The sequence below is a fragment of the Geotrypetes seraphini genome, chromosome 18 (assembly GCF_902459505.1).
Source record: "Geotrypetes seraphini chromosome 18, aGeoSer1.1, whole genome shotgun sequence".
Classification (NCBI taxonomy): Eukaryota; Metazoa; Chordata; class Amphibia; order Gymnophiona; family Dermophiidae; genus Geotrypetes; species Geotrypetes seraphini.
Window position 1 is genome coordinate 5706638 of NC_047101.1, and position 21081 is coordinate 5727718.

General features: G+C 45.0%; 1 protein-coding gene across 1 annotated transcript in view; it reads right to left on the reverse strand.

Annotated features, from left to right (window-relative positions):
• LOC117351819 overlaps positions 1-21081 on the reverse strand; it is a 71699-nt gene that overhangs the window by 17653 nt on the left and 32965 nt on the right. The window contains exons 21-34 of the mRNA XM_033927662.1: positions 20455-20618; positions 18953-19065; positions 17760-17875; positions 16323-16541; positions 13342-13497; positions 11669-11829; positions 11461-11570; positions 10322-10443; positions 6543-6761; positions 6308-6454; positions 5590-5756; positions 4776-4891; positions 2785-2906; positions 754-978 (exon numbers count right to left, since the gene is read on the reverse strand). Coding sequence (XP_033783553.1) covers positions 754-978; positions 2785-2906; positions 4776-4891; positions 5590-5756; positions 6308-6454; positions 6543-6761; positions 10322-10443; positions 11461-11570; positions 11669-11829; positions 13342-13497; positions 16323-16541; positions 17760-17875; positions 18953-19065; positions 20455-20618 — 2157 coding nt within the window. The remainder of the gene's footprint in view (positions 1-753; positions 979-2784; positions 2907-4775; positions 4892-5589; positions 5757-6307; positions 6455-6542; positions 6762-10321; positions 10444-11460; positions 11571-11668; positions 11830-13341; positions 13498-16322; positions 16542-17759; positions 17876-18952; positions 19066-20454; positions 20619-21081) is intronic.

Sequence of the window (21081 nt, forward strand, 5' to 3'; positions counted from 1 at the left end):
TTGGCTAAGGCTCTTTACACCTGCATTATGAGGTCATAGAGCTTTATGGTTATAGAAACATTGTAACATGATGGCAAAGGCCAGATGGCCCATCTGCAGCATCCACTATCTGCTCCTCTCCCTATTGGCTAAGGCTCTTTACAGTTGCATTGTGATGTCACAGAACTTTACAGTTATAGAAACATTGTAACAAGATGGCAGATAAAAGCCAAATGGCCCATCCAGTCTGCCCATCCGCAGTAACCATGATCTCTCCCTCTCTCTAAGAGATCCCACGTACCTATCCCAGGCTTTTTTGAAATCAGACTCAGTCTCTGTCTCCACCACCTCGACCGGGAGACTGTTCCACGCATCTGCCACCATGTTTGACTATTCATGTATCATAATTTTCCAGTTAATTCAGTCTTGCTTATGTGCACTGGGCCCCCAGTTGTGTACACAAAATTTGCTTCATTACATGACCTTTGGCCTCTGGTTGACACTAGACTATAGGTAACAGATTTTATCCCAAGCCCGGATCCGCTATGGAGAAGCCAAAGGAAAGAGAGAATAGAAAAAGCTGTCTGCATGAGCACAACCTCTGATTTGTGCAACTTGGTCCTTTGGACACCGAATGTCTCCAACATCGGTTGACTCAATGAAGCAAACGGTTAAATGTGAGCAGTGCATATGAGTATAGTTCTGAGGCCAGACTTATGGCTTCTGCAGCTCAGGCAGAGAGGCAAAAGTTACTACCACATGTACACTCCACACCTGATTTCAAGTAGGCATTCATGGCAGGTCCCGTGTAGCCTTTAACTTGGAAGATCTGGCTTGCAAGCATGGTCCTGTGTGTCTTCTCATGTTTCAGGATGCCATTGCACAGACTTCGCTGAGAGCGGCAGAGCCTTAGGGCCTCCTGTAGGGATGGTATTGAGGAATTCAAAGTTGCCTTTTCCACGAGGTAATATGGAACGTACTGAAGGATATCCACAGCTTCTGAAAGTTAATAAACAGAAGACAAGTACGTGTGACACTCATTTAGAAAAGGCATCAAAATGTCATGTTCTAACCCCTAAACATAAGGTGAAATTACAGTAGATCTTACCTGCTAATTTTCTTTCCTTGTGTTCCTCCAGACCAGTCAAGAGATGGATTTACCCCTCCTGCCAGCAGATGGAGACTGAGAGCTACTGGGAAAAAAAAAGTCTTCCTCCTAAAACGGGACCTTATAGTCTGGCCCTAGCCTGTATTCCACAAACAAACGAAACTGATGAAGGCGCACCAGCCGAAACACGGCTGTGTCAAGAGAAAGAGACTGCTTTCAATTGAGTCTGTTCTCCCAGAGAGCAACTTCTTATTATTTGGACTGTTTTATGCTTCATTAAAGGTGCTTAGGACTTCATAGTGTTCCACTTTGTTTGTTCATTTGTACCTAAAAATACAGTCACAAATGATGCATGCATTTCTTTACAGAATAGGCTTCGAGTAATAGAAACATGACGGTAGATAAAGGCCAAATGGTCCATCTAGACTGCTCATCCGCAGCATCCACTATTTCCTCCTCTCCCTAAGAGATCCCACGTGCCTGTCCCACGTTTTCAGACACAGCCTCTCTCTCCACCACCTGTGTGTGGTGCAGTGGTTGAAGCTACAGCCTCAGCACCCTGGGGTTGTGGGTTCAAACCCCACACTGCTCCTTGTGACCCTGGGCAAGTCACTTAATCCTCCTTAGCCCCAGGTACGTTAGATAGATTGTGAGCCCACCAGGACAGATAGGGAAAATGCTTGAGTACCTGATTGTAAAACCGCTTAGAAAACCTTGATAGGCGGTATATAAAAACCTAATAAACTTAAACTTAAACTTAACTTAACTCTACCGGGAGACTGTTCCATGCATCTACCACCCTTTCCGTAAAAACGTATTTCCTTAGATTACTCTGGAGCCTATCACCTCTTAACTTCATCTTATGTCCTCTCATTGCAGAGTTTCCTTTCAAATGAAAGACTCGACTCATGTGCATTTACACCACGTAGATATTTAAACATCTCTATCATATCTCCCCTCTCCCGCCTTTCCTCCAAAGTATACAGATTGAGATCTTTAAGTCTGGTCCCATACGCCTTATGACGAAGACCACACACCATTTTAGCAGCCTTCCTCTGGACCGACTCCATCCTTTTTATATCTTTTTGAAGGTGCGGCCTCCAAAATTGTACACAATATTTTAAATGAGGTCTCACCAAAGTTTTATACAGGGGCATCAATACCTCCTTTTTCCTACTGTCCTCTCCCTATGCAACCTAGCATCCTTCTAGCTTCCACCGTCACCTTTTCAACCTGTTTGGCCACCTTAAGATCACCACATACAATCCCACCCAAGTCCCGCTCTTCCGTCGTGCACATAAGTTCTTCACCCGCTAAACTGTACCGTTCCCTCAGGTTTTGCAGCCCAAATGCATGACCTTGCATTTCTTAGCATTGAATTTTAGCTGCCAAATTTCAGACCATTCTTCAAGCTTCACCAGGTCTTTCTTCATGTTATTCAAACCATCCGGGCATTTAGAAACTGTTATAGTTACCCTCCCGAACAACACCGGTTTAATCTCCATTACTTGTGCAGTGTGGGCTACCACAGTCCTGCCTTCATGAAGACAAGAAAACTGAGGCTGACCAGTGGCAAACCTGGAACCACAACAAAAAAGTGCATTCCTCCCCCCACCCCCTTGTCTGTGCAGTATTTCCGTCTTATTTATTATTGCACTTTAATTGGCACAAATAAATAAACAATTTCTGCAGATTACCTTCTTTCCTCTTGCAGATCCACGGGTGTTTCTGAGAGCAGCCGACAGCCGTCAGAGAACCATCAGAGCCAGCAAAATGCGCACAGCACATATATTTTCTGGTCTTCTTGTGTACAGGCAGCCTACAGTAAAAAGAAGAGAACTTCATATCAAGGAGAGATTTCTAGGAAGGGGGTAGGCTGCAGATGCGCCACATTTAGCAGTTAGCATTAAGGGGAATTAGAGCTGCCCCAATGACCCAGGTCATCCCTGCTCTGTGAATTTACATCCCTCTCACTTATACTGGGATTTGTAGTCCCTGTTTTTTCCATCAAAGGCAGCTTAGCGCACCTGCAGGTCATGTCACATAAAGCCAGGAGTCAGCTGGCACTGCAGGAGGGGGAGGAACAGTACACTAGATTCAAAACAGTGGCATAGCAAGGGTAGGAGGTACCTGGGGTGGTGGGGCCTTCCCCACACACCCCTTTCCACACCCCCCCCACGTCCCCTCTCTACTCCTCTTCCATGCCAACCCCCTCTCGAGTCCTCCTCTCCATCCCTCATGCCCTCACACCACATTCACACCCTCCCTTCTCACCTTCATACCTCTTTAAATCTTCGCTTCTCTGGCCTGCACTGGCACTGGCTTTCCTTCTAACGTCACTTCCTGGCCCTGCGGTCCGGAAGCGATTTCAAAGGGAGCCAGGCCAGCGCAGGCTAGAGCAGTTGCTCACGCTGGCAAAGATTTTAAAGACTTACGGGGGGGGGGGGGGGGGTACGGAGAAGGGAGGGGTCGCATGTGGCATGAGGGGGTGGAGAGGAGACGGCACCTCCACCAAGACAGCACACAGGGCCAGGGTTACCAGATTGTACGTCAGTAAAATCCGGACCCCCCCCTAGGCCCGCCCAGTGAGGGTCAAGATTGGACATCCATGCTGTCAAGGCAGCACTCAGAATCCCTGGAGAAAGGGCATCTCAACCGTCGTACGAGGGTGACACCTAGTGGCTGAAATTGCCACATTGTGCAGGGTGCCCTGTTCTGTAGTCCCTGGCAATCAGTGCAAATGCTGAGTCCGGGGGGGAAGGGGGACCTTATTAAAAGAGAAATCCTACCCCCAAGCTAGTTGTGAACATAGTGCTGCATATTAAGATCCCCTTCCCCTTCCCTTTTAACTTTTCTTCTGTTCTAAATTTTTTCCCCTCACCTTCCTAATGTACTACCCCATTTTGGTTATTTTATTTTAAAATTGTATTTTTTCTTTCTTTCCTACCGTTTCATGTGGCTTGTCACCCCAGTTTGTTTTTTACTTTTTTAAAGTAGTCATTTTTAATTTTAATGTATTTGTGATTTTATTGCCTTTGTAAAACGCTTTGTAATCTGAAAAGCGTTTAATCAAATATCATAATAAACTTGAAACTTGAATCTGTTTATTATTCCTATCTTCCCAACTCCCTTTTGTATTTACCTTAATTGTTTCTTTTTTTTCTTTAACAATTGTATTTCTCCCCCCTTCCTATTGTTTCTAGGGGCCCTTTAGTGCCAACTACCCCATATGTACTTGTTAATTAGTCATGCATGTCTTACTTGTCCAATCCCTAGTAGACTTGTTATCTTGGTCGAGTATGTTCAGTTTGTTAAAATATTTATTTGTCTCTATGTCATTTTTAATATTTTGTAATTCGCTTTGCATTTTGAATAAGCGTTTGATCAAAAACCTGAATAAACTTGAAACTTGTTAGATCCATTTTGGCGAGAAGCTCCTAGCAGCATCAGGAAATGTTTTTAATGCCAACTGCGGTGTTGATAAAAATCCAGCGCTCAAGTGTTGCATCTGCCAACATTATCCCGATAGCAGAGATATTCAGTCCACCCTCAGTCAACACCATTTATCAGTTCCCTTCCCACAGTAGAACAATGAAAGCGTCAGAGTCCCGGAACTTTTTTCTGAGTTGCTTCAAAACTCTAGCAATAAAATTTGAGTTTTCCCCACTAACCGTTTGCTCTCACTTACCACGCTGCCCCAGTGTAAGGATATTTGCTATAAGACCACGCCAAAACAGAGCAGTGCTTGTGTCCCGACAGGCCACTCCAAGTAGTAGTTTCAGTGGTTTTTGTGAGGAGCCATTCCTAAAAGTAAACAGCAAGGATAGGCTACTTAAGACAAAGGGGCTCTTCTTTCCCCAGGATGCACTGTCATGATCGGCCTCTAGAGGTCAGCGTAATTCCAGCTGAGAAGGGCATTCAAAGCCTCTACACTTCTCCCTCCGTATTCGCTGTGATAAGGGATTAACAGAACCGCAAATACAGAAAAACCGCGAATAACTTTTTCATGTGCTATTCGCTGTTTTCTATTAAAAACCATTGTGAATATGGCGAAACCGCGAATAACACGGTGGGAGATCTGGCCTGTTCCTGAAGGAGAGGCAAAACGCGGTGAAGAAAGTGCCGGGAATTGGCGATTTTCTCTGTAAACGCTTGGAATCAGCAATTTCTCTATGCAAGCTGACGTCATTTGGGGGGAGGAGCCAGCAAGCTAAAAAACGCAAATAATCGAAATCGCAAATGCTGAAACTGCAAATACGGAGGGAGAAGTGTACTTACTCCTCCTTTTGGCCACAAACCTGTTCTGCCCCCACCTAAGACTATTCCTCCCCTCAAGTCTAAGACATCTCCGAGTCGTCAGCTTTCTCCGCCTCCCATCTGCTGGTTGGGCAGGGACACAATACTCTTGTCTGGACTGCTCTAGCAGGATGATAAGGAAACTGCAATGTGTGCATACAACAGGAATTCGTACCGAACATGGAAGACTATATATGGCACTTTACCTTTTCTTCTGTGCTCTCTATCCATAGCAGGTGAGCGTCCCGGTACTGTGTACACAGCTGCTCTGCCTCCATCCAGGTGGTTTTCTTGGTTGTCTGAAAGTAGTAACAGCTGCCATGCCAGTACCACCACCCAGGCTCGGTGGGGCATTTTCCACTATATATGTACCCTGAACAGAACAAGCATTACCTTAGATCTGTACGCTGCAGTTACAGGGCCATGCAAAGAACAGATAGTTGTGCAATAAAGGCCTCAGCCCACGGATACAGAACTGCCAGGTGACATAGCCGACCCACCTCATTTGAAGACAAGGAAGCTGGGATTCAAAATGTTTACGAAACAGATAAGCGTGAATCGATTGTTTACACTTTTGAAACATAAAAAAGGCTGGGAGACACTCCATGAAGTTACACAGTGAATGGAACCGTAGTGACAGGCCCTACAGTCCTACTTGGGAGATGAGATGGCCCTTTCTAGCCTCTCTCTGCCGTCATCTACCTTGAAAATACCCAAACCCTGAATGCGGATGGCAGCAAAGACGGCAGTGTATACACTTAACAGTGCCCATATAAACGAGAAACACGAAAAGAGTTTTCTTGGCATCTTTCATGCAATGAAGGTACCAATGTGAATGGCGCTCTCTTAGGGGAAAGCTGGGGGAGAGGGAGAAAGCTTTCGGATTGCTCTGATGTCAAGAACTGATCCCAGGAGGTAACTCACCGCTCTCACAGGAGATGAGGGTCTGGCTTTCACTACTGCAGTATAAATAGTCACTGCAGAGCCCGCTGTACCCATTGCATGGGCTGCTGTGGAGGCATTTGGGACACGTGTTTTCACACTGGGCTCCATATCGTCCGTGCTGGCAGTCTGCAACAAAGACATCCGTTATTCTGGTGCCAGCCACTTTGGCCTCCGCTGTGCTGTGAGGGGCTCTGGAAAAGCAGGTGATACATACCGGTCTTCAGGAGAGTGCTGACACCGCCTTTCCAGCTATTAAACAGGACGGTGCTGGTGTGCAGAACATAGAGCCACTTTGTCAAAACCACCCCCGTGCAATTCCACATGACACTGCACACGTTCTTAGCGGCTTCTAAGTCCCTGTATATGTTGGCTTTGGGCACACGAGGGGTGTACAGTGACTTGCCAGAGTACTCCGTGTACAATTTGGTGATAGCTGCAAAGAAAAAAAAAGCCAGTGAGGAGTTTCAAGCTTCTAGAGCAGTGGTCTCAAACTCACACCCTTTGCAGGGCTACATTTTGGATTTGTGGGTACTTGGAGGACCTCAGAAAAAAAATAGTGAATGTCTTATTAAAGAAATGACAATTTTGCACGAGGTAAAACTCTTTATGGTTTATAATTCTTTCCTTTTGGCTAAGTCTTAATAATAATATTGTCATTTATAGCTGAAGAGACGTTTGATCAAGAAACTGTTTCATTTTACTTTTGTGATTATGATAAACATACCGAGGGCCTCAAAATCGTACCTTTCGGGCTGCAAATTTGAGACCATTGAGTTAAGGGGAATGGTTAATTTGCTGGCTGGGTTGGAGGGCAGAGGGGAGAACAGGACAATCAAGCCATTGTGACGTCACTGATGAGGTTGGCTCTTATTGGTGGAATGAGGCATTATGACATCACAATCTCAACTCTGCTTCCCAAAGACAAACAGGATGTCATGGTTACAATTAAGCCAGTGGATTCCAATTCCAACCCTTTGCAGGGCCACATTTTGGATTTGTGGGTACTTGGAGGGCCTCAGAAAAAATAGTGAATGTCTTATTAAAGAAATGACAATTTTGCATGAGATAAAACTCTTTATGGTTTATAATTCTTTCCTTTTGGCTAAGTCTTAATAATAATATTGTCATTTATAGCTAATGAAACATATGATCAAGAAACTGTTTTATTTTACTTTTGTGATTATCATAAACATACCGAGGGCCTCAAACTAGTGCCTGGCGGGCCGCACGTGGCCCCCGGGCCACAAGTTTGAGACCACTGTTCTAGAGCAAACCACCTGAGTGATTCCCAAATGCTAAACGTCGCAATTCTAAATGGAAATGAGCTACATGGCAAAGAGAGAGAGAAGGAGAGTTAAACAAGTTTTAAAATAACAATCGGTGAATCAAAGAGACCCAAAAGAGCTGGAGGGTCACAAGAGGGCCAGATTTGGCATTCATCCAATAGGAACAGACCTCCCGAGAAGAACACAACAGGAAAAACGCACCGACCAATTGAGCCCCACCTGGCTTCCAAACCCCTCCTCTACCAGAGAAATGAATCCGCTCCGACACATTTGGGACCGGAAGCAAAGAAGAGTGGCACCAGAGGTGGTGGTGCCCATCTCCCGCCCTCTTTTCCACCCACCCCTGCTCCTTCTCAACCCTGCTTCCCCCCCCCCCCCCTCCTCCCTGTATCTCTTTAATTTTCCCGGTGCGACCAACATTCCGAACTTGTTGCCCATGTCGTGTCGGCTATCCCTTTGATGTCACTTCCTGAGCGCGGGGCCCGGAAGTGACGCCAGAGGGAGGCAACACCGACGTGGGCAGCGAGTTCATGATGCTGCTCGCACAGGAAAAATTAAATAGGTATGAGGGAAGGGGGGTGCACACATGCGGCAGGGGGGGTTGGGAAGGGAGCAGAGAGGAGGACAGGTGCCAGTCCCCGGGGCGGACCATCTCCCCTTACTACACCCCTGCAGAGCTCAGATATGCTCTCAGGCTTCCACGGCTGGCGACCATGTTTGTTGCAGTTGTCAGAGTCTCGCCACGTCTGGGTAGACCCAGATAACTGCAACAATCGGAGCATTTCTCAAAATTGTGTGTGGGGGGGGGTCGATATTCAAAGTGATATGACTGGGCCGTAGCTGGAAAGGTTTGGTAAAAAAAAAATCAAGTTAAACACTTAGAGGGGCATAATCAAAACACGTCTAAGTCCATTCTCGAAAAGTACGTCCAAAATATATATATATATATATATATTTTTTTTTTTTAAATCGTCTATCTGTACGTCCAGGTGGTTGATCGTTCAGACCGCCACTGTGTCTATCTTTATACCACATTCTCAACCAAAAATTTGTCCAAGTCTGAAACGCCCAGAACAAGACCATTTGGACATGGGAGGGGCCAATCTTGCAATGGACTGGCCAACCAGACATGGCAACAGAGCAGGGGGGCACCTTAGAGGGCACTGCTGTGAACGTCACTAAAAGGGTGCCTAATAAACATCTCACCAGAACTCTCTTATAGGTTATTGTGAGCCCCCCCATAACCCACTATACCCATCTGTCTACAACCCCAATAGCCCTTATAGCTGCAGATGGCACATATATGGCAGTAGAGTAGGGTTAGGGGGGATTTTAGGGGACTCTCATTTTCTACCACGAATGTAGCGGTTAGAGTGGCTTATGGGCCTGGGTTCTCCTCTCTATGTTTCTCTAGCCCCCACCCCTGACTACGTAAGCCACCTCTGTGCGGCTCTACTAGGCTTTCCTATGCCAGGTGCTGATGTTCCAGAGGCAGGAATGTATGGTTTTTATTCCGAACTTTATGGGGGTGCGACAGGGTCAGTGAACATGGGGGGGAGTGTGTGGGGGTCTTTACAGTGGTTATCTGGTCACTTTGAATACCTTTTTGGCACTTATACCTGCCCTTACATTGCTTAACTCACATAAGTTTCGCCTAAAACATTCGATTATCCCTGCAGGATGACTAAGTCTAGGTCAGCCCACCTCCCGCCCTAACCACTCCTCCAGAAATGCCCCTTTCAGTGGGATTCAGAGGCCTAAAAAGTCCCTGGATATGTCCAGAAAATCGTTTCGATTATTGGCACTTGGGACGACCTGTCTTTTAGATCGTCCAAGTGCCGACTTGGTTTTTAGACGTGTTTAAGTTTTGATTATGAGCCCCTTAGTCTGGCAAGTGTCCATTTTTTTTTTTTGTGTGTCATCGGAAAAAATAGGTTTTGTCAAGCTCTTAATGAACTGTGGCGCCATCTCATGGAAATTTACCAAACTTTTCAATCCAGCCTCGTATTTTGTGGCAGTTCTGGGGAGGACTCGGCACTTGTGCAGTCTAAGTTAAAAGGACAAATCAGACTACATAAAATCCAGGCCTATCTTGATCCGGTTTCACGTAGACAATTGTGCTAAATGTCGCACTCATATGGATAAGTGATAGCCAGCCGCATTAACCCAGATAGTCAATGCTGACTCCAATTAGGATATACGTGCACACCTTGCTAAGAACTCTTTATATATATATATATATGTTTATTGAACAGTAAATGAAAGCAATACAACCAAAGAAGCAGAAACATACACCACAAGAACCAAAAACAGTGGTCTGAGAACCAGAACTAAAATGTACCTTTTCATGTGTGTAAAGTTTCAGCCTCTGATAACCAGAGCTGGTATTGTGATGTCATAATGCCTCATTCCACCAATCAGAGCCAACCTCACCAGTGATGTCACAATGGCTTCATTGTCCTAGACTTGGCTCACTTTTACTACATTTCAATTTCTAGAGTGGTGCAGTGGTTAAACCTACAGTCTCGGCACCCTGAGGTTGTGGGTTCAAACCCTCGCTGCTCCTTGTGACCCTGGGCAAGTCACTTAATCCCCCCATCGCCCCAGGTACATTAGATAGATGGTGAGCCCGCCAGGGCAGACAGTAAACCATTCTGAGCTCCCCTGGGAGAGCAGTAAAGAAAGTTGGATAAATAAATGTTTTTACCTTCTGCCCGTTTACAAATCCACCCCCACAACGATGAGCAAACATCCAAGACCAAGAAGTTCCCAAAGGTCGTCACACAGCTTTTCTGTTTTGTTAGGATGGGGCTGCCAATGTTAAATATCCTAGGAATAATGAGAGAAGTGCACATCTGAATAATCCTCTTCGCTCCCAAACACATCTGGATAGGCTAAGCCTGGGGGGGGGAGGGGTGCAATTTTTAAGAAGGTTTTGAACCTGCATCTTTAAATCCAGTTCACGCCCTCCACAGCATTTCCTTGCCAGCACTGTGGCCTGAACAGCCCCGGATTTCGCTAAAAACACTTCCTGCCTCTTCACCTTGAAGCTGAAGTGTGGGCAGTGAGATCCGAAGTTACCCATGATCACTTGGGGCAGAGAACAAAAATGGAGTGGCCAGTCCTCATTTTGCACCAGGAACTGATCGTCCGATGCAGGAGTCTCCTGATCAATTACGGAGACTGGGCGGGTCAGGTTCCAATCCCGCTCATGTTAGAAAACGTGAAACAGGGCAAAAGTACGGCTGGCACCTCTGCTCCCCTCCCCAGTACGCAACCAAGAACACGATGAACTAGGAAGGGGTGGTTTCTCGGACACGTCTAACCTCCCGTGTGCGATCCCCTTGCACTGTCAAACCAGTACAAAATTTGTGCATCACGAGTTACGGTGTCAGGTCAAAAGCGCGCCGGGACAAAGGCACGAGCAGACAATTGAGCGCAGCGCGGAGGCGCGCGCCAAAGAAAATTACTGTTTTTAGGGCTCCAACGGGGGGTGTGTGGGGGGGAACCCCCCCACTTTACTTAATACAAATTGCGCCGCGTTGTGGGGGCGTTGGGGGGTTGTAACCCCCCAAATTTTACTGAAAACTTCACTTTTTCCCTGTTTTTAGGGAAAAAGTTAAGTTTACAGTAAAATGTGGGGGGTTACAACCGCCCAAACCCCCCACAACGCCGGCGCAATTTGTAGTAAGTAAACTGGGGGTGCTCCCCAACAAAACCCCCCGTTGGAGCCCCTAAAAACAGTAATTTTCTTCGGCGCGCGCCTCCGTCTTACGCTCAGTTGTTGGCGCACGCCTTTGTCTTCCGCGTTGTTGTCTATGAACCCGAATTACTCTTAAGAGTTACCTGGAGCTCTGGGCTTCTGCTACAGTACCATTGATCCAAACATAGGAAGACTTTCTGGTCACATAGGTCAGTCCAATCCAGCTGTTGACATTTTGAGATAGAGCCCACATCTGTGAAGCACAAAGCATCCAAGAACTTTGTCTTTTCTGACCTTAGGGATAAGGGGGGGGGGTGCAGTTATCTTAGATGATGGAAGGAACAGGGTTACCTTTTCCAGGGTGCTGTTGATCACAATCAGGTCGGTTTCTTTAAAACCTCTACACCATTCCCTGGCCTCGTGCCATGTCTTGTTCGCCTGGTTTTCAACGTAATAGCAGGCACTTTGGAAGTAATGCCACTTAGGTCTGAAGGGGCACAGGTCACTCAAAACTTAAATAAATGGGGGGAAAAAAGAAGTTTATAGACCATGCGTAATTTCCAAATTGGATTACTGTAATATAATCTATACTGGTCTTCCAAAAGTTGATCTAAAAATATGACAAATAGTACAAAATACTGCCATTAGGGTTTTAAATAATAGAAACATGATGGCAGATAAAGGCCAAATGGCCCATCCGCAGCATCCACTATCTCCTCCTCTCCCTATTGGCTGAGGCTCTTTATAGCTGTATTGTGACATCATAGAACTTTATGGTTATAGAAACATTGTAACATGATGGCAGATAAAGGCCAAATGGCCCATCCGCAGCATCCACTATCTCCTCCTCTCCCTATTGGCTGAGGCTCTTTATAGCTGTATTGTGACATCATAGAACTTTATGGTTATAGAAACATTGTAACATGATGGCAGATAAAGGCAAAATGGCCCATCCGCAGCATCCACTATCTCCTCCTCTCCCTATTGGCTGAGGCTCTTTACAGCTGCATTGTGATGTCATAGAACTTTATGGTTGTAGAAACATTGTAACATGATGACAAATAAAGGCCAAATGGCCCATCCGCAGCATCTACTATCTCCTCCTCTTCCTATTGGCTAAGGCTCTTTACAGCTGCATTGTGATGTCATAGAACTTTATGGTTATAGAAACATTGTAACATGATGACAGATAAAGGCCAAATGGCCCATCTGCAGCATCCACTATCTCCTCTTCTCCCTATTGGCTAAGGCTCTTTACAGCTGCATTGTGATGTCATAGAACTTTATGGTTATAGAAACATTGTAACATGATGGCGGATAAAGGCCAAATAGTCCATCCAGTCTGCCCATCTGCAGTAACCAAGATCTCTTCCTCTCTCTAAGAGATGCCATGTGCTTATCCCAGGCAGATATGGCCACGTGACAGCACTTTTGAAGGAGCACCACTGGCTACCTGTATAATTTTGATTGATGTACAAAACATTAACCTTGACTTTTAAAGCTTTAAATTTAGGTACACCTGATTACTTATCAAAGATTTTGGTAACAAATAGACCAATTAGAAATTGACCTTCTTCCAACATTCAGCGATTGTCTTTTCCCTCAGGCTGACTTCAACACGGAATTCTGCCTTTTTTGCATCGGCATCATGTTAATGGAATTGTCTTCCTCTTTCTTCCATTAAATTTAGAGGCCTTTTGAAAACCTCTCTTTTCAGTTTAGCATATCCTTAGAATGACTTTTACTACTCACCATAATAAGACCTTTTGGATTGGACCCTAGAGAGGGATTCCAGACAAATTAGATTTTAATTTTTAGGAGGTTACGCTTGTTTTATCTTTTCTTCTGATAATGGAGTTCCTTTCTTTTGTATTTAAATTTGTTACTGCGAAGGGCGGTCTATAAGTACTTTGGGTTTTGGCCAGGTCCTAGTGACCTGGATGGGCCACCGTGAGAACGGGCTACAGGGCTTGATGGACCATTGGTCTGACCCAGTAAGGCTACTCTTTTCTTCTTACACATACCTTTGCCAGCAGAACACCTTGGATCCAGCGACTGAAGCGTGCAAGTGAACTTGGCAGTGTCTACGCAGGCCCCAGTTAAAACATGGCAGTGCAAACCTCTGCGACACAGAGAGCAGACAGTCTGGCACTGCTTATCAAAGTATCCGTGCTTGCATCCTAGAAAACAGTCACCAAATTCACTGTTAGACCCAGACCAAAAGAGGGCAAATGAAATCCGTCTTCACCAGCCCAAGGAATTATTTTCCTGCAAATTCTGAAAGAGGAAAAAACCAGATACAAAAACCCCTGCAAGACTTTGACTCCAGGGCTAGGGCAGAATGTTTTGCCCAGATTCTTCCTTAAACATTTAGGCAAAAGATGTGAGGTTTCCAGGCAGTGCCATTAAACCAACGTGTTGCCTCTGTACCCCTCAGCTTTGCTGATCCCTAAATTTCTAGGTTAGAGAATGACACGGGGACAAATTTTTCCCCACCCCCACAGGAACTCAATTTCCCCATTCTATCCCCATGAGTTTTGTCAATGTCCACGCCCCATTCCTGGAAGCTCTACCTTAACCTCACAAGCCTCGAACACTTAGGATTTTAAAGCGTTTGAGGCTTGTGCAGATGAGGACAGAGCTCAGGCATTGGTGGAATGAGGCATTATGACATCACAATCTGAGCTCTGGAATGTTGCTACTTAGGATCTGAAAGTGTTTGAGGCTTGTGCAGATGAGGACGGAGCTTAGGCGTTGGTGGATTGAGGCATTATGACATCACAATCTGAGCTCTGGAATGTTGCTACTTAGGATTTTAAAGGGTTTGAGGCTTGTGCAGATGAGGACGGAGCTTAGGCATTGGTGGAATGAGGCATTATGACATCACAATCTGAGCTCTAGAATGTTGCTACTTAGGATTTTAAAGCGGTTGAGGCTTGTGCAGATGAGGACAGAGCTGAGGCATTGGTGGAATGAGGCATTATGACATCACAATCTGAGCTCTAGAATGTTGCTACTTAGGATTTTAAAGGGTTTGAGGCTTGTGCAGATGAGGACGGAGCTTAGGCATTGGTGGAATGAGGCATTATGACATCACAATCTGAGCTCTAGAATGTTGCTACTTAGGATTTGAAAGTGTTTGAGGCTTGTGCAGATGAGGACGGAGCTTAGGCATTGGTGGAATGAGGCATTATGACATCACAATCTGAGCTCTAGAATGTTGCTACTTAGGATTTTAAAGCGGTTGAGGCTTGTGCAGATGAGGACAGAGCTGAGGCATTGGTGGAATGAGGCATTATGACATCACAATCTGAGCTCTACAATGTTGCTACTTAGGATTTGAAAGTGTTTGAGGCTTGTGCAGATGAGGACGGAGCTTGCATGAATGGGGCAGTGATAGGAAAAGAACTCACGGGGACAGGATGGGAAAATGAATTCCTGTGGGGACAGGGAAAAATTTGTCCCAGTGTCATTCTCTATTGTAGGTGCCCTGAAATGGAAAATATTTGTAGGGTCTTCGAAGAAGGGCAGCTGGCCATGATTGCCCAAATTAATAAAAATAATGTGTTCTTACAATCTTACAAAATTGGCAAGCTTGTGATGATTTGCTTTTGTGGTATAATCTGGCTGCCCTATGAGCTCACCTGAATGCAGAGTGTTAGATAAACCTCTAAAAATATTCTAAGGCAACTCATACCTTTTAATTGGAAGAACAATATAATTCCTAAGGGGTCCTTTTACTAAGACACGTTAGTGCGTCTTAGCGCACGCTAAGTGCTAATGCGTCCATTATATCCTATGGACGCGTTAGTATTTAGCATGCGCTAAGACGCACTAGCACGCCTTATAAAAGGACTCTAAATTTGGGGAATTAACATTCCCTTCCTTGGGTATGAACAAACAAAGTAGGTTAGAACAAGAAAAGACAGAAACTAGAAATAATTTTACTGCCTCTCTGTCATCTTCTCATAAGAAAAAAACACCTCAACCCCCCCCCCCCCTTCCTCCTGAAATGTAATATCTGTGATTCACTTGTCTTGTTCAGGCAATGCCATTTTTTGTTTTGACCTGTTCATTCTGCTTGGACTTGAGGAAGGGAATTTATGGCAGAAAGAAATATGATCATGTATCCCCTTCTCCTGAGAGCACTTCATTGGCTTCCAGTTGGTTTCAGAAACCAATTTAAGTGCGCGAGTATCACTTTCAACATTTTATACAGAATTCTTATGCCTTTGGTCTCAATTTCTTTGAACTCATTACGGTCCATGAAGTCAAGAAGCTTCCGGATGTATAAATATTTTTTCCTTCACTTAAAGAAATAAAAAATATTTACGCTACTTCTCTGGATCTTTTTCATGTTTTTACATCTATTTGGAGCGAGATTCCAGTAAAAATTAGAATGTGACCTTTTCTTCCAAGATTTAGAAAATTAAAAAAAAACCCACATCTTTTTAATAATTCCTACTGAGGTCATGGATCCGTTAGAAGCTTCCTCTTAACTTGATTTTAGAAAACAGATAAAAACTCAATTATTCAATAGACTGGCAACCAAATGTATCTTATTACTTACTTATAATTTTTATCTCATTTTAAATTGTTTGTATCTTCCCACTGTAAGCTTTTAACTTTGCTGAAATTTTAGATGGTTTCAATTTTAAATATCTATTTGTAGTGTATGTATGATTGATTGATTGATTGATGTGAACCGCCTAGAACTCCCGGGTATGGCGGTATATAAAAATAAACTATTATTATTTTAAGTCATTTTTCTTAGAATTCCTAATTAGATCTGATCTATGTATGTCGCTAAGTATCTTTATGTAAACAGATTCGGTATATAAATCTAAGGATTGGATTAGATTAAAGGAGCACTAAATATTCATATCTTTATTTTATTTCAAGAAATCCCACTGTAAAGGTTCGATGAAATAAAATCTACCTGCCCAAAATGCGAATCTGGCTTCAGAATTTGAGCAGTTCGCAGCAGAGACAGGCGCAAACTTACCCAATTTGGGGTAGAAGTTATGAACCTGGCCCGTGCTTCGGACGACCTCTGACCCGCTCACCAGAATGTACTTATTCTCAGAGCTGACCACACCTGTGCAGTGATCCTTCTCATACAGACAGGCAGCCTTAGCGGATTCCAGGGAGCTATAGGTGACCGGCAACAAATTCTCTCTGAGTGTTACGACATCGCCGGGGTAAGACCGGAACATATCGACAGCTATAGACAAAAATTTAAAAACAGGAAATAAGACGCTGTTGACATTGGCTCTCTGTGACACTCTCAGCGTCAAATCGTAACGAATCAGCTTTACAGGAGGGACACCACCTGAGGAGAGATTCACAGCTAGAAACAGCTTTTTACAGGGATAAAATTCACTCTATTTCACTTCTTTAATTCTAGTAAAATGATATCAGATGGAAATCTTAGCTTCATCAAAGACACATTACAAAGAACATTGGTGGAATGAGGCATTATTCCCAATAGCCTATCCCAGTATTAGATCTCAAACAATTTTCTGCTGTAAACTCTTTTTAAAAAAAAAAATTGTTATACTTCACAGTTCACAGTGAATAACATACATAATAGCAGAACCCTTCCCAAAATTCTGATTTAAGAAAAGGAAACCAGGACCTGGCACAATGTAACTGAGAATAGGGCTCGACCCACCATACCAGGACACAAGAAAGAACCATAAATTCCTGCGATTATAGCAGTAATAAGAGTTGAGGGAGAAAACCATACTCTTGACTTCCAGCCCTCGGTCCTCTATGAGTCTGTACTAGAGGTCTGCACGGGAATGGGTATTGCGGGAATCCCTCCCTAACCCACGGGACTCCCACGGGGACCCCCTCTGGCCCACGGGACTCCCACGGGGACCCCCCCTCTAGCCAATGGGACTCCCACGGGGATGGAAGGCTTTGGAAGCAGGGTTCGTCCATATAATATAATGGACACGTCAGCCTTAGTAAAAGAGGGGGTATATAAGTTAATTACCTGAACAGAAAACAAAAAAAGGGTTCCACCAAAGAGATTCCACAAGGAAAACAGCAAAAGAAACTGTGGAATTGATGATTCTGTCAGAAGTAATTGCTGCTTTTTAGGGGGACGGGGGGGATGGAGGTAATTCCTTGCGGGGATGGGTGGGGACGGAGGATCCTGGCGGGGACGGGTGGGATTTCTGTCCCTGTGCAACTCTCTAGTCTGTACCCCCCTGGCATCTTGTTGATTGAGTTCAGGAGTCCAGCCAAAGCTGCATCATTCATCCCCACCCCAGTCTGGACTTGGATAATCTTCCGTTTCCTACCACTAAATCCAAGAGGCCACTCCACAGGCTTCCTATGATATACAGGACCTCTTAAGAAGAAGATGTCCCATCACACACCATAATATACCATCACCGGCCCCAGCACCCAATTCCCAGAGCCTCATGCTTACTCTCTGATCTTTCACATACAAACGGGAGTTCTGTGGAGCAGATCTTAGCCTGAAGCAGCTCTGGACGGTTACTGATAAGCGCACAGTTCCCAGCCGCTGTTACATCTATGCGCAACCTGGAAAGGGAGAAACACCATAATGTGAGGTGGTTTATAAAATAGTGAAAAACGGCGCAGAAGCTGGCTGTGGTTGTGCACTCCGAGAAAGAGGGACTCGTTTTTGGTTTTTGTTCATGCCCTAAACACAAGGCTAGACCTCTTTCCAAACAAGGCTCTAGAGACAGGGGTGAAGGACTACGCTATGCTTTCAGGGCTTGCACACATAAGAACATAAGACTAGCCTTACTGGGTCAGTCCAATGGTCCATCAAGACCAGTAGCCTGTTCTCACGGTGGCCAATCCAGGTCCCTAGTACCTGGCCAAAACCCAAGGAGTAGCAACATTCCAGAATCCCAAAGAATAGCAAGATTCCGGAACCCCAATGAGAGCAATATTCCAGAGCTGAGACTGTGATGTCATAATGCCTCATTCCACAGTGCCTCAGAGCCAACCTCATCAGTGATGTTACAATGGCTTGATTGTCCTATACTTGGCTCATATAAGAACATAATAGCCTTACTGAGTCAGACCAATGGTCCATCAAGCCCAGTAGCCCGTTCTCACGGTGGCCAATCCAGGTCACTAGTATCTGGCCAAAACCCAAGGAGTAGCAACATTCCAGAATCCCAAAGAATAGCAAGATTCCGGAACCCCAATGAGAGCAATATTCCAGAGCTGAGATTGTGATGTCATAATGACTCTCCACCAATGCCTCAGAGCCAACATCATCAGTGATGTTACAATGGCTTGATTGTCCTATACTTGACTCACGTAAGAACATAATAGCCTTATTGGGTCAGACCAATGGTCCATCAAGCCCAGTAGCCCGTTCTCACGGTGGCCAATCCGAGTCACTAGTACCTGGCCAAAACCCAAAGAGCAGCAACATGCCATTCAGAATCCTAAATAGCAATATTCCGGAATCCCAAAGAGTAACATCAGTACTCCTCTACTCCCATCAAGATTGGGAATTAGAGGTGCCAGTCTGCCCTCTCGCCCAATTAGTAGTCTGCATGTGGCAGGTTAGCCTTCCCCTGAATTCCCTCAACCACAACACTGATCTTATCACGAGAAGTATGTCTACGGAAAGGTTACCAGCTCTTAGACTCGCTGACTATAGAGCCGTCAGACCATTTCCATGGAGATGCTGGAGTGTCTCTAGAGATTCCGATCCATGCGGGTCCGGATACCATCTTCTCGACCCAGGCCTGTAAGGAAAAAAAAAATCCAAAACAAAAGTCATTTCCATCACTAATACAATGTTTCAAGGCTTCAGAACAAGCTGAAACAGAGGTTTCCATCCTGTTACCAGCTAAGAGGATATGATGCAAGCAACCTTTCCCAAATTTAAGGCTCTGCGGAATTTAAACCACAGTAACATAGTTTTAAGTTAAATTTCAGATTTTTGTTCCATATTAATGGCCATCAGGGACAAACCAACCTTGAACCTGTGATTCTTGGGTAGGGTTACCAGATTTCATAATGAAAAAAAGAGGACACATGGCCCCGCAGCCCCCCCCAAACCTCACCTCTTCTTCTCCGAGCTCGGAACCACATCTGGAGGACCTCCGAGCTTGCACAGATGCGACAACATGACATCAGACTCGGAGGTCCTCCAGATGCAGCCCCAAGCTCGGGGGCCTTCCAAAACCCGGACAAACTGCCCAGTTTTGGAAATCCATCCAGACTAGGGTTACCTTGGACATTTCCTTTCCGAGGACATGTCCAAGGGACTGGATGGCTTTTCAAAACCTAGCACTTTGTCCGTCTTTCGAAAAGCTTCCTTGAAATTGCATTGGGCGGGAGGACTTCTGCGCATGGGGCACGGTGATGTCACGTGCAATGTGATCGTGTCGCATGCGCGGACGCCCTTCTGCCCGACGAGAGCAGGCAGGGATGGGTGGACCTGGGCGGGCCTGTGGGGCGGGTCTAGAGCTCCGGATTTTACTAAAGTAAAATCTGGTAACCCTAATCCGGACACCCTACTCTTGGATTGAAAAGCAACTGGTTCCTAAGAGGAGCTATGCTGCCTCTTTGCACTCTTCATACAGGGGAGCAACCCTAGTTCTTGTCTAGTTCCAGTGTAATATGCAAGCCTCAGAAATACCCGATATGGACTCTGTGTTGGAATAAAAAAGCAGATGCAAGAACTCTGCTACACTTGTGTCCGCCCACTGGGTTAGATTAAGCGTTCTCCTGGTGCACAGGGGAGATGGCTCCAATGGGGAATGAGGAGATGAATATGGGATTAAAATTCTTTAACAGCGGAGGTTTATTGATCTGGTCTTGGAAGTTTGTGTATCTTCTATTCTTGGGTTGTTGTTTTTTTGTTATGTCCCGTTAAGGGGCTCACTGTGTCAATAAAAAGTTCTTCCATAAATGAAATGGAAAAGAAAATCCATATCTGGAAATATTTCTACAGTATAAGACAAGCCTGAAAGAAAGAGCACGACAAGGACATCTGGTACCCTATAGAAATGATAGTAGTATAAGCCAAGCTGCTGAAGCTGCTAAATAGGGGCCTGGCTCAATGAGCTCCCCGTGTCTTCCTGCGATACACCTCCCGCTTCTGTCTGTTCTATTAGGAAGCTGCTGACCTTTTCCTCAGCAGAGTCCAGCTGTAACAGTCTCGTGCTGTTGAAACGGCCGCACGCGGCCCTCGCCTCCTGCCAGGACGCCCGCTGCACCATCTCCACTTTGTAACACCATCCATTCCAGTAATACCAGCTGGCGTCCAGTGGGCATCTGAAGCTATACTGACCTAGCAAGATGGAAAGAGAAAGAATTTCAACTAGGTGCCTTTCAGCTTTTCACCATCTCCATTCTGGAGACCCAGGTTCTATTTTAAAAAAAAGCGATGTTTATACAAATATAAATTTTGTTGCACGTTTTTCAGGTAACTAGGGTTTCTTTGAAGGAATAATTTAAAAAAAGCCAGCACTAAAATATTACCAGCAAAATGTTAAGTTAGTCAGTGACACTGCATTCATTTCAATCTGGATATTTGGCATGTCAGTAGCAGCAGAGACCATGTGGATGGTCTGGTCGTTTTCCTACTCAGTTTTGACTTGCAATTCAACAGGTCTAAACTAAATATATAAATCCATCTGTTTTATTGGTGTTTTTTGATAAATGTGTTCAACAACCAAGCATTATACAGAAGGATGTTTCCCTGTTCTGTGCCTCTGGAAGAAACTTGTTACTGGAGAATGGCACGGGGACAA